This window comes from Pterocles gutturalis, unplaced genomic scaffold (genome assembly GCF_000699245.1).
Source record: "Pterocles gutturalis isolate BGI_N339 unplaced genomic scaffold, ASM69924v1 scaffold6730, whole genome shotgun sequence".
Taxonomy (NCBI): domain Eukaryota; kingdom Metazoa; phylum Chordata; class Aves; order Pterocliformes; family Pteroclidae; genus Pterocles; species Pterocles gutturalis.
The window spans coordinates 95,585-109,306 of record NW_010145776.1 but is presented as its reverse complement, the minus strand read 5'-3'; the positions used below and the strand labels follow the sequence as shown (position 1 = coordinate 109,306).

General features: G+C 41.7%; 1 protein-coding gene across 1 annotated transcript in view; it reads left to right on the top strand.

Annotated features, from left to right (window-relative positions):
• Positions 1-10,509: 10,509 nt before the first annotated feature.
• Positions 10,510-13,722, top strand: part of LOC104470530 (DNA polymerase alpha catalytic subunit-like) — a gene marked incomplete at its 3' end in the record, with an annotated part of 67,874 nt that continues 64,661 nt past the window's right edge. The window contains exons 1-3 of the mRNA XM_010085489.1: positions 10,510-10,570; positions 11,055-11,236; positions 12,980-13,111. Coding sequence (XP_010083791.1) covers positions 10,510-10,570; positions 11,055-11,236; positions 12,980-13,111 — 375 coding nt within the window. The remainder of the gene's footprint in view (positions 10,571-11,054; positions 11,237-12,979; positions 13,112-13,722) is intronic.

Genomic DNA, 13,722 nt, shown 5'->3' with positions numbered 1-13,722 from the left:
ACGCCAGGGAGTTACTCCACCAGTCGATCTCCCGCTCACAGTCCCTGATGGCCCTCAGTCTCTCCACCTCATCTTTCAGCTCGGCCACCATGGTGAGCAGATCTTCCACTGTCTTGCACCTCACGCAAGTGGAATGTCCACTGCCCTCCCCCCGGCAGCAGCAGGCTCTGGCACTCACTGCAGCCAGAGACCTGTGTAGCCACAGTTCGGAACAGGCCCTCTGTTTAGGTCTCCACAGTCTTTTTGGGGCAAGCTCTCTGCCTGATGGAGACCATGACAAAAACAGTGGTCACAGACTATCAACAGACAGGTAGGACTCACAAGCGAGGAGGGCAGAATTCCTGTGTCCTGCACAACCTCCCACACCCACTGCTGCAGCATCTGGTCTTTAGTTCTTCCCTCTTCCTCACTGGAACCCTGCCTGCTTGCTGGGCTCCTAGGGCCATCTTGTGAGGCTTCTGCACCCAGCAAAACTTCAGCGTCCTGCTACACGAGCCACAGGTGCTGTGCCTGACTTGCGTAGCTAGTTCTCCGCCCTCCCGGCAAAAATTTAAGGACTGGGCGTCCCTTTAAATCTCCCGCAGTTGTCCTGGCAACTCCCGTGCCACGTCGGCGGGAGCCGGGATATTCCGCTGCCTCGGGGTTTTCCCTGTACCTCGAAAAACCTCCCTGTACCTCGCGATCAGTCGGTCTGGTGGAGCTGGGTCGGCTCCAAAGCAGCTGATCTCGGTGACCGAGTTAACTTGATCTTATAATCCTTGTTCAGAGTTCCAAAAAATTACTGTTTATAAATTACAGTACTGTTGCATATCTTTGAGGTTTTCTCAAGTTACTAAAGTAGTTCTGGAGTGTGCATCCAGAAGTAGCATTTTCTGGGGAAAACCCCTAGCATCTCTAGCATCTTCCCAGGGACAAACCAGTCACAGTTATAATGAAGGATACAAATTTTTAGTAGGGTGTAACTGAAGAATTTTGTTTGATAGAACTGACCTAGTGGACAGTAGAAACATAAAACCTTAGTAACAGTCTTGCCTTCTCCATATGGAGAAATTAAGTGGCCATAAAAAAAAGTGCTACAAAAAATGTGACTAATGCTAGCGACCTACAGAATCAGCAGTTTTTCTTCAAATGAGCAACAAGGAATTGCTCTTGTTGGAGTTGTTTTTCCTGTTAAGAGGGATGTTAAAGGAATTAGAATTAGAGATTTTTCTGCCCAACTCTGCTTCTGTCATCTCCATTCCCTAGGCTTCTTACCTAGAAAGAAGTATAAGTGTTAACAAGTTGTTAACAGTTCTGACAGGTCTTTTTCTGTGAAAATACAATGCCATGTTTGTAATACTTCTAGTGCTGTTTCCTTCCTAAAAGTGGTTGACCAACAGACAAGATTGATCTCCTTGATAAGCAGAAATTTTGTCATTTGTATCCCACATCTAGTTCATTATTTTTAAAACTGTTACTCAAGGACACGGAAAAAGTTGTTAATCTTGCTGGCTGCTGAGTTCTTGACAAGACTGGCCTCTTTCACAAGAAAACCTTTTTAGAGAGTTGCTCTGTGTCTATTTAATAATCTCCTGTTTGGTGCTATGCCCATGTCTACAGGAAGTTCAGAACCCTCAAAGGAAGAGTTCGTCCTTAACATTTTGTGTTTAGGTAATGGCCAAAATCCAGGATTTTGTCACTTAAAACCACCCAGAAGTGTGTTCTTCTTGTGTTGGGGCCCCCAGAGCTGGATGCAGTACTGCAGATGGGGTCTCATGAGAGCAGAGTAGAGGGGCAGAATCACATCCTTTGACCTGCTGGTCACACTTCTTTTGATGCAGCCCAGGACATTGTTGGCCTTCTGGGCCGCAAGCGCACACTGCCGGCTCATGTTGAGCTTCTCATCAGCCAGCACCCCCAAATCCTTCTCCTCAGGGCTGCTCTCTATCCATTCTCCACCCAGCTTGTATTTGTGCTTGGGATTGCCTAGACCCACGTGCAGGACTTTTGCACTTGGGCCTTGTTGAAGTTCATGAAGTTTGCATGGGCCTAACTCTCAAGCCTGTCCAGGTCCCTCTGGATGGCATCCCTTCCCTCCAGCGTGTCAGCCGCACCACACAGCTTGGTGTCATTGGCAAACTTGTTGAGGGTGCACTCAATCCCACTGTCCGTGTTGCCAACAAAGATGTTAAACAACACTGGTCCCAGTACCGACCCCTGTGGAACACCACTTGTCACTGGTCTCCACTTGGACATCAAGCCATTGACCACAACTCTTTGGGTGTGACCATCCAGCCAATTCCTTATCCACCAAGTGGTCTATCTGTCAAATCCATGTCTCTGCAATTTAAGAGACAAGGATGTCATGTGGGACAGTGTCAAAGGCTTTGCACAAGTCCAGGTAGATGATGTCAGTCGCTCTTCCCTTATCCACCAATGCTGTAGCCCCGTCACAGAAGGCCACCAAATTTGTCAGGCACGATTTGCCCTTAGTGAAGCCATGTTGGCTGTCACCAGTCACCTCCTTATTTTCCATGTGCCTGAGTATAGTTTCCAGGAGGATCTGCTCCATGGTCTTGCCAGGCACAGAGGTGAGACTGAGTGGCCTGTAGTTCCCTGAGTCTTCCTTATTTCCCTTTTTGAAAATGGGGGTTGTGTTTCCCCTTTTCCAGTCAGTGGGAGCTTCACCAGACTCGCATGACTTCTCAAATATGATGGAAAGTGGCTCAGCAACTTCATCTGGCAGCTCCCTCAGGACCTACGGATGCATCTCATCAAGTCCCATGAACCTGCACCTTCAGGTTCCTTAGGTGGACTTCTTCTGCAATGGGCAGTTCTTCATTCTCCCATTCCCTGCCTTTGCCTTCTGTGACTTGGGTGGTGTGGCTTGAGCACTTGCTGGTGAAGACTGACACAAGTCATTGAGTACTTCAGCCTTCTCCATATCCTGGGTAACCAGGTCTCCCGTTTCCTTCTTGAGAGGGCCCACATTTTCCCTGGTCTTCCTTTTATCACTGATGCACCTAGAGAAGCTCTTCTTGGTGCCCTTGTTATTACTAGCTAGATTTAATTCTATCAGGGCTTTAGCTTTCCTAACCTGATCCCTGGCTGCTTGGACAGTTTCTCTGTATTCTTCCCAGACTACCTGCCCTTGCTTACACCTTCTGTAGGCTTCCTTTTTGTGTTTGAGTTTGTCCAGGAGTTCCTTGTTCATCCATGCATGCTGACTTACTTTTTCGTTGTTGGGTTGCATCACTCCTGAGCTTGGAGGAAGTGATCCTTGAATATTAACCAACTTTCTTGGGCCCCTCATCCCTCCAAGGCTTTATACCATGGTACTCTACCAAGCAGATCCCTGAAGAAGCCAAAGTCTGCTCTCCTTTAGTCCAGGGTAGTCAGTTTGTTGTGCACCCTCCTTACTGCCCTAAGGATCTTGAGCTCCACCTTTTCATGGTCACTGTGGCCCAGGCTGCCCTTGAGCTTCACATTCCCCACTAGCACTTCCTTGTTGGTGAGAACAAGGTCCAGCATAGCACCTCTCCTTGTTGGCTCCTCTGTCACTTGGATAAGGAAGTTATCATCAACACATTCCAGGAACCTCCTGGCTTGCTTATGCCCTGCTGCATTGTCTCTCCAACAGATATCGGGGTGGCTGAAGTCCCCCGTGATGGCCAGGGCTTGTGAACATAAGGCTGCTCTTATCTGTCTATAGAGGGCCTCATCCACTTCGCCTTCCTGGTCAGGTAGCCTGTAGCAGACCCCCACTACAATGTCCCCAGTCCCTGACCCTCCCATTAATCCTGGCCCATAAGCTCTTGGTCAGCTCCTCATCCATCCCCAAGCAGAGCTCCATGCACTCCAGCTGGTCACTGGTATACAGTGACCCCTCCTCATCTCCCCTGCCTGTGCTTCCTAAAGAGCCTGTAACCTTCCGTTCCCATGCTCCAGTCATAGGAGCCATCCCATCATGTCTCCATGATGCCGGTGAGATCGTAGCCCTGCAGCGGTGCGCGTGTCTCTGACTCCTTTTGTTTATTCGCCCTCCTGTGTGCATTAGCATAGAGGCACTTAAGTTGGGCCCCTGATGAGACTGGCTTACTGGCTGGATTTCCTTTGTGCTGCTCTTCAGGTGCTCTCCTGCTGGCCTGTGATCCTTCTGCAGGCGCTGGGCATCTGTTGCTGGCACTGGCATCAAACTGGTAGGAATGGGATGGATTGAGGTTCCCCTCCCCTGGCAACTTTAGTTTAAAGCACTCTTCACTAGCTTGGCAGGTCTGTGACTGAAGATGCTCTTCCTCTTCTCTGACAGATGGACCCCAGCAGCCCCAGTAGACAAGGTTTCTCAAAGCAAGTGCTGTGGTCCAAGTAGCTGAACCCCTGGCTGTGGCACCAGTCCTGTAACCATTTGTTGAATCGCCAATTTCGATTGGCTCTTACAAACCCCTTCCCTTTGACCAGGAGAACTGATGAAAAAACTACCTGTGCTCCAGAGTCATTTACCACGTTTCCCAGGGCTCTGTAATCCTTTTTCATGCTCCTCAGACTGCTTCTGGCTGTGTCACTGGTGCCCATGTGAAGCAACAGCAGTGGAGAATAGTCAGCGGGCTGTACCAAGCTTGGTAGTCTCTCAGAGATATCCTTGATATGAGCCCCCAGTAAGCAGCACACCTCTCTGCAGTGGGTCAGGTCAGCAAATGGGTGCCTCCATACCTCTCGGAAGGGAGTTGCCTACTACGATCACCCATCACCTTTTCTTAGTTGCACTGGTTGTTATATGGGGAGCAGGTCAGGGTGCTTTCCTCAGCTCCAGTGTCTCTCCTCGTGCGATGGGTCTTTCCTCTTCAGTCTGCAGAGCAGTGAAGCGGTTGTGCAAGGGCAGCTCAGGCTTTGGAGGAAGTATTTTCTTCCTGCTGGTCCTTGCTGTTGCAAGCTTCCATTCTTCTGTTATTATTGGCTCCCCTCCTTTCTGCAGGTGCCTGTGGGGGTGTTTTTGGCTGTGGGTCCACTAATGGTGGGTTCTGCTCATGGTGAGCTTGTAGTTTGCACTTCAGATGTGTGCAAGTAAGTTCTTGTCTTCTTGTTTCTCAAGAAGGGCGATAGGAATGAAAGATCATCATCTCAAAGACAGTAGCACACAACTTTTTCCATCACCATTGCCAAGTTGTCTGTAAAAGGGAAAAAAAAGGGGGGGGGGGCCGGACACACAGGAATTTTGCTTTTTGTGGGAGCATGACCACAGAGATAGGAGTGTGGTATTTCTTGGAGGCATTCAGTGTTGCAGTGTGTCCTCAACAGCTCTGGTGCTTTGAGAAGTTGTCAGCCCTACTTCACGCATGCGGGCTGACCATACAAATCATTCTGTTTATGTGCTAGGACCGTGGTATACAACTTTCCCTTGATGTCAGAGTGGACTATGTGGTATGCCTGACTGAAAAGGTCAAGCACTCTTGGTTAGTTTGAAGCGGTTTAAAATAGGCAGTAAACTTCTACTCCATTTAGATAAAAGGAAGGATTTCTGAAGCTAATCTATTTTATTAGGCAAAGATTGTTAGTGTTGTAGAGGTAGGCTCAAATTCAGAGTTGTTCCTTATTCACAAGGGGGTCAAATTTTCAGAAAAGGCTGGCTCCCTTCAGGCACCTAAATTAAGTGCCCAGATCTTAAGAACTGTGTGCCACTTGATAGCATCTACTGTTTGCAAATGCCTATACTTCTTTTTGTGCTATAGTACATTCAAGATGAAATTTTCTTTTATGGTCTATAATAACATCATGCAGCTGAGAGTTTATTAATAGTCCACAATTGTTAGTCTGAAAACCTGTAAGTATCTATTACAGTCTTAGGTTTGAAATGTGTTCAGTTTGACCTTGCTGTGCTGCAAAAATGTTATCTCTTTCTCCAGCTTTGTTTTTGGGGGAATGCTTAAATTCAGCTTGGGGGTGAAGTCAGGTCTTTTTCAAAACTCCTGCTCTACTTAGGTCTTTTATACAGCACTTTAATCAGAGTTGTACATAGATTTGTTGCAAGCTGAAGTTACCTTACAGTTTTTTAATAACAGTACTGGAGGGATAGTGAAGTGATTTTGTTTCAAAGAAATTGAAAATAGTTTTAGGCATACAAGATACTTAAGCCCAGCTTGCTAAAACAAGTTGACATGAAAACTCTTTACTGTTCTTTGCTGGTAAGCTGGGCTTTTTCACTCACTATTTTCATCATGTTACACATCCAAATTCCTATTGTTTTTTCTTACTTTGTTGCAAAAAACCCATATTTTTCTGTTTTGAAGAAGAAAGCTGGTGTTTTGGAGGATATCTAAGTGTCATATCTGTGGAACAAAATTTGGTTGCATTCTTACTGTGTCTTCCTCTGTCTGATCTGATTCATTGTGTTACATTATGTATGTGTGTATAGGGAGAATGGCTGTAGAAAAAAAATCTTGGTTTCATATTTAACAGAATCTCTTTATAAGGTGAATGTTTCATTGATGTCACTCCATTAGTCCAAGTAAATAAAATTGAGCTCTGCTTCGGGAAGCTTGGCTCATATCAAAATGATGAAAAGTTCTTTGTTCTGTCTGTGCTCAAATCAAGTTACTTAAAGCTATTTTAGATGCTGAAGAACAAAAGCAAATAACAATACCTAAAAATTGCAGAGAACTCCTTAAATATCACATTTTTTTCACTGTGGAGTCAAGCTGAAAATTTTTGGTTTTGGACATTGTAGGAGGTCTGCCTAGCCTTTGAGAAATGGAAATTAATTGTTCCTAAAAACAAGAACCTCATGGGTGTACTCTTGCATTCACTTTTTCTTGAAGTTCTCAAGGAAAAGGAGTGACCAGATGAGGATTGTCAGGGTTTCTGAAACTAAGTAAAGTGTGCAACCTGATCAGTAACATAATTCAATAAATTTCATCTTCTCAAATGCTTGGAGACCTTACTTACATCACCCTGAAGATGCCTATGGGTTTTAAACAAAAAGAACTGTATTGTCAGAACAATTCTCCTAACGTATTTAAAGTATGGGGGTTTTGTCAATACACAAATACTGCTCCTTATCTCAAAGAAAAATCACATCTTATTTCTGTGTTGTCAGAAGTATCTAAACATTATGGAAGCAGAGTTATTTAGCCGTGGGACTTCTGTGGCTGTTACTGCATAACATCATTTTCTCTAAATCATGGAAATCGCAGACTGCTGTCCTAGACTGTGTCATGGTCTTCTGACAGAGACATGCACTGCTGCCTTACATGAGCATGCTGGTGCTCTGCAGATTGCTTGGCATTTGGGCATTTCTTAGGAAGGCTGTCTAATTTCACAGAGTCATTGCTGAGTCCTGATGAGGCCTTATATTAAGAGTACTTGCCAGTACTGGTTCCTCCTTCCACACAGTGTCTGCATGTTGGCTGCTCCTTGTAAGGAAACCCACCACTGCCTAAAGTTATTGTTGTTTGGTTTTTTTTTCCTAGAGAGATATTTAATAGGTGCCTTTAATGTAGTATTTAGCAGACACTCAGACTGACTCTTCTGACAGAAACCAGGACAGTTGTGCTCTCCATGGGGCATGCAGGAGTTACAGCAGGTTCTCTTCTCACATTAGGCAGTGACATGAGAGAATGATGGAAATAAAGGCTAAAGTAATGATGAAACTCCATGACAATACAGTAATGAACCCCCAAAGTGTATGAATTGTGCTGTTTGTGGTCTAGCTGGGTTTTTTTGAGATGCTCTAGACCTGCTTAGAAACTGAGACTCGCTGAAGTGTGTTGTGATAGTCCCGTATCAGCGCAGCACCGTGTGTCTGCCCGGACTGTGCAAGAAGGTTTTCTGAGGTCCTTCTGCAGAAGGCGCACTAGCTTTGCAGCTCTCCCTGTTTGAGGAAAATAAAAAAACGGGCGTTTCCGAAGAGCAGAGGCCTTGGCCGACCAGGATGAGACTGAGAGGGCGGGCGGGCCCGGCCCCTGCACGGCCCTGGTCCGGCTGCGGCGCCCTGACTGAACTGCGCGGCTGCCGCCTCCAGGTGGCAGCACCGGATGCCGTTTCCCTGCTTCTCACAAAATGTCTACCGGCCAGAGGTGCCGGCGGAGAAACTTTCCGTGCTTCCCCACTGACCTCCGGCTGAAATAAGAAATCCTAGGAAGAGCCCTGGGGATCAGCGGCCGGGGCCATGCCCAGCGCCTTCCCGGCGGCCGAGGCTCGGGGGCGCGCCTGCCTCTGTTCCCTGGGGGACAGGGTCTGCGGGGAAAACCCCCTAAAAGTGGTCTGCAGAAACGTTGTTTCTAAAACAGTGCAATTAGTAACATTTATTTGACTTTTAAAAAATTTCTTGAGTGACCTCTTTTGCTTGCGAGTTAGTAAATATTTTAATAAGTCTAGTAAATAATTCAGGAACACATCCTGGAACTTTATTATTTAGTTTTGTCACACAAAGTTCATGACCGTATTTTTAGTGTTACATTCCTTTGCCATACGTGCAACCTTGCAGTTTTGGTGAGGTTGGAAAGCTTAACCTGTGATGCGGGTAATTTAATTATAGCCCTGAAGATTTTCATGTCAGTCACTTTGATTTTTCTTGATGTCATGGGAAAAAAAGAATTCAAAGAAGTTCACTGGTTAGTCTCGTCCTATTCATTTAAAAATTACCAAAAACAGATATAATTGTTTTCCCTCCACCCATCAGATAGTCCCTGTTTGGTTTACCAAGTAGAATAATATGACCAGTGTGACCTGGTCTGAGAAGATACCAGTTAGCGTGCTGAAATGGATTAATTGAACCTACTAACTATTCCTGAACGGACATAATAGATAAAATAGGTCCCAAATCCACAAGATAATTAAGGTAGGCATGTTATTTAAAAGCCTGATTTGGAGTCCCTTTGATTTCACTGGGGCTGTTTGCACACCAAAAATTAAATGTACACTTGAATCGTCACAGCATTTTTCCTCTTGTTTTCTCCAGCCAAAACAGCTAAGAAAGTTCAGATAGGTGTGATTTAAATTCTTCCAATTAATCACTTTTTATTTTCAGTTAAATTATTACAAAATGTCCTGATGCTTATTTGCTGTAACTGGTTTTGACTGAATATTGGAAAACTGTAGTTGTCTGAGGACCAAAATTTACCTCCTTTTATCTTTAATTTAATTAACTATTCTGTTCTATATTTGCCTTTTGGGAAACAACTAAAGATAGATTTCTAGACGAACTTTAATGGCATCTGTATTGGAAAGTTGCAACGGTGTTTTTTCATTCCACTTCTGAACTCAGAGTAAACGGAGAATTTTTGTTTGTATTCCCCATTACTATCTTAGATCCATCTTACTGCATACTTAGTTGATTTTTTGCAAAATTTTAATACTAAACTCAGGTCCCCTTTCTAAACCTTTTATCTGCTATCTGTGTGTTGCAGAACATAGTCTTTGTTTTCTAAAACAGCAAATATATTACCAACCCTTTGAGAAGAAAAAAAGAAACAGAACAAAACCCCAAACAAAACCCCATAGTCTTTTTGGGGGATACCATATGCATTAGAGTGTAAAATAAGCCATTAGCAATGTTTGCTTTGTTTGCTCTTCCTTTTAATGAGTAGAATAGAACTGTATTAGAAGTTTACGAACCTCTTAGAGGTGAATTGTTACCCTTGTGCATTGACCTTTGTTTCTTTTTGATAAAATTAAAATTGGGAAGATTGATTAAATTTTAGTGAAACCCCTCTTCTCTCAAGAACCAAATAAACATTGTTTTTGTATTTGGTTTACGATTGCAAAATAGATGTTCACAGTAACGATAGTAAAATCACACATATAAAATCTTTTCTGTAAAGACAATCTATATCTGCCTCTATAACACAACTGTTTATGTGTGCAATAATATTTATCTAGTTTAACTGAATATTGTTCCCAAACCTTGTCTTCAAGTCTCCTGCTACTGTATAGTAAGGTTGAGAAGAACTGTAAAATCTAGCTTCACTTTCTATTTGTTATCTTTCTTGTTCTTTCTATACTAATTATTAAATTTGTTATTGACATTTACACAAGATATGGGTTAATACATGGTTATCTGTTACTTGGCTTAATTAGTCTCTGTTAAAAATATTTTTTAAGTGCTTCTCTTTGATCCTCTTAATAATAAAGTAAGCCATAGTTTTCTGAATGTTTTCTTCTGCATGCTCATTTGATTATTTTTTTTTTCTAACGTGCTATTTGCTAGAGTTAACAAAAAAACTGTAAAGGGGATACATGGACTTTTTAAAAGGTTGCACATGACAAAGGATGACAAAACCTGTGGATTTTTATTAAGTTTACTTTGGCAGTCTTGTTCCTAGGGCAGTGAACTTTGTGCTTGCTTGCTTATTTACTTATTTGTGATTGAATCAGTATTTTTAGGATCTCTTTTGTGTATTTATTTGTTTAAAATCTTGAGTTCTGGCAATCAAAAATAAAGCATTTTGTCTCCACTGCTGCCGTTTTAAATGCTGCTGCTGAATTTTAACCACTGCATTAGATTGAAACCTACATGCTGTTAACCACTGAGCCAAAATGAAATCGACCACTGCATTGAAATCAGAGTTGGCAGTTGTGTACGGACTTGAAGGAGTTGGTAATAGCAGTGCACCCGTGTTTCTTTAATGGGGTTATTATTCTCTGTTTTCAGTTTTAATGGTGCCATTTTGATTTAAAGACTGTTTCTTAATAATGATGCACATTTTTATTGAAATATTTTCAATGTAACTTAAGAAGAAAATAACAATAAAGCCATCCGTTAGGAGTGATTTCCTCAGAAACAAAATGTTCTGTTGCATGCTCCCATGATAATGCAGTGTGCTTGTTTTATTTATAAAGCAATCTTGCGTAAGAAGATAAGTAAGAAGATCTATTCATGTTTCATGAACCTTTATTCGTGGTTAAAAATGGTAAAATGTATCTATGTTTTATAGAGGATGTTTTGCTAAGGAGAGATTTTCAGCTTCTGAATTTCCATTTTGTAACTTTCTTTTGAATCTGCTTCACCAAGCATATGAAAAATCAGTCTACTTGCATGGTTGACCTCTTAGTCTTTTGAAATTTTTGTTTCTTATTAATAGGACTGGATCCCTCCCAATTCAGAGTCCATCACTGTTACCATAAAGATGAGGAAAATGATGCCTTGGTTGGTGGCCGAGCTCAGCTCACTGATGAGGAGAAATATAGGGATTGTGAAAGATTCAAGTTTTGCTGCCTCAAATGCGGAACAGAAAATATTTATGACAGTGTCTTTGATGGTTCGGTTAGTTTTTTTTCTGTTTCATTTCTGTTAATCGGTGAGGGAGAAAAATACTCGTAGAGAGAATAGCTTTTCAGATGGGATTCAGATGATGTAGGAGAAGGTACCATATTGTTTGAGTCCTGCTATTTAAAGACTTGGAACAGAAATTTGCTGATAGGATAGTGCCGAAATATTTTTCCCATTTTTGCATTTCATCTGTGTCGTCTAGCAGAACATGTGAGATTATCTGGCTTCATTAATCTGTTTGCCCTCAGTCCTGGATGATTGTTGTAACTTTTTAAGGAACCCTTATCTTAACACCTTAGTAACTTCCAGTTCTCTATGTAATGAATCTTTCGTATGGCAATGGCAATTTCTTATCCTAAATCATATTAATTGGAACAAAATGTTTTTGTAACTTGTGTTTATATTGCTACATTCCACCTCCCTTCTTGACAGTAAGGTTTTTCTGTTATCTTTCCTCTGTCTTTGTGTATTGAACATAAAAAGTCATAGGGGTACATTCTTGTTGAGAAGTTCTGCCAAAAAATGTATCGTTGACCTTGGATCACTACTTGAAATAAGGCCAAGTATTTACAGCAATGTTATGTACGTATTAGTCGTTGGCAAATTAGTGAGCTTCAGAGTAGTGAAAACCTTGAAACTGAAAGCAAATAAATCTTTTATCTAAATTAAAAGTAATTATTTTAAGTTAATTTGGACAAACAGCAGATGTTTTGCATTTTTTAAAATGAAAATAAAGCAGCCTTTGGAAGCAAGTAAGAGGAGGAGATGCACAAATGGAGTGATACTTTGTGGATCCTTGACTTTTGTTCATTACAGCTGTAAATAGGATAGTTAATTGCATGTAGTCTTGACAACTTGCAGATGGGCTAACTGGAGAGAAGTGGATGCAAACTCAAAAAAAACCCCAAGCCCCGCAGAAAAAAGAAACCCCAAACCACCAAAGAAGAAAAGAAACCCCTGAACCAAACAAAAAATCCCCTCTCTTCCACCTGGAATTATTTGGTGTTGTGGGTGGGAGTTTAGCCAAGATGGCTCACAAAAGCAAGTCTTACCTGGAAAGAAAATTTTCTAAAAATTGTATCACTGTCCAGCCTACCAGGTTGTTTTTATTTTAATCAGAATTCTACCTACTTAATTTTGCCTGTTCATGCATCACTTCAGGGTTCTGAAGTTTTAATGTCAGGTGTTCAGAAGGTTTTGAAAGTAAGGGGAATGAGATGGTATAAAACTGTTAGACCTGTTCTTTGCACTTGGAGAAAATAGATGATGATCATGTCGTTCTTGTTTAACAAGGTTTGTCTCTACAGCCCTGTTGGTAATTTCATAGTTGATATCTATAATGTTGGTACTGATCAGTGGCTTCAGGCAGAACTTTGGTGTTCCTGATAAAACAACAAACCCGTGTTGTTTACGGGCTGATGGGGGGAGCGTGATTTGTCCATAGATTAATTTTTTTTTTTACTCAACATAATTTTTGGAACGATTAACTTTGTAGCGGGTGAAGAAGCATGTTTTACAAAAGACCTTTCATAAGAAGAGGATGAGAAAACTGTAGGTCAGAGAAGTGTTTATATGGATGATGCCAGCTGTGATGGGAAGAAAGAAGGCCTAGATGTTAGAGGCCCTTTAAGAGTATTGTTTCTAAAAAAATATGTATTATGTCTAGGCTCCTGTGATAACTTCTGCTACCATCATCTGTTGTCATGATGCATGCTGTTTTTACACTTCTGTTTTCAGGGGCGATTTATTGAACACAGCTTGCAAAGGTGCAGTAAGACTGAATGTGAAGAGCCTCCTTTCAACTATGTGATTCAAATGAACAACAAATTACTGCTGGATATTAGACGTTACATCAGAAAATACTATAATGTAAGTATTCAGAAAATATTCTGCCGTATGAAGTGAGTTTCATAAGTGGTGCTGAGTTTTTAGTGACTTTCGTATAGTCCAAGGTAATCGCATGCAAGGTCAAAACCCAACTTTATGAAAATAAAACAATCAATTAATGATTTAAAATACTAATTTAGAATGTTTGTTTTCTTAGTTCAGTCTCAAGTCAAGATAGTCAGATGTATTTACATTTATGTAACTGTGTCAGCATTATTACAGATGTAGTATCTCTGTTTTCCAGATTTTTAGATCAAAAAATGCAGTGTTGTTTATCTTAATGCTTTTGAGAAAATCTGTGAAGCCTATCAAATATGCAGATATCAGTTTCTCATGTAATTGAAATCTGATTCTCTTTCTCCAATCCAACTTGATGTGTATTATGTTACATTGTGAGAAGGAAAAAATGAATGTAGTTCTGTCAAAGTTCTTTGAAGAACAATAGGAAAGGAAATACTAAGAGTCTGTCTTCATAATGATTGGAAAGGCAAAAAAGAGTAGGAAGATGGGTAGTTAATTTATTTTATATCATTCTCTTTTTTGGGAGGCAGTGCAAGAAATCCACAACGCCAGTGGTAAGTGGTTGACTTTGT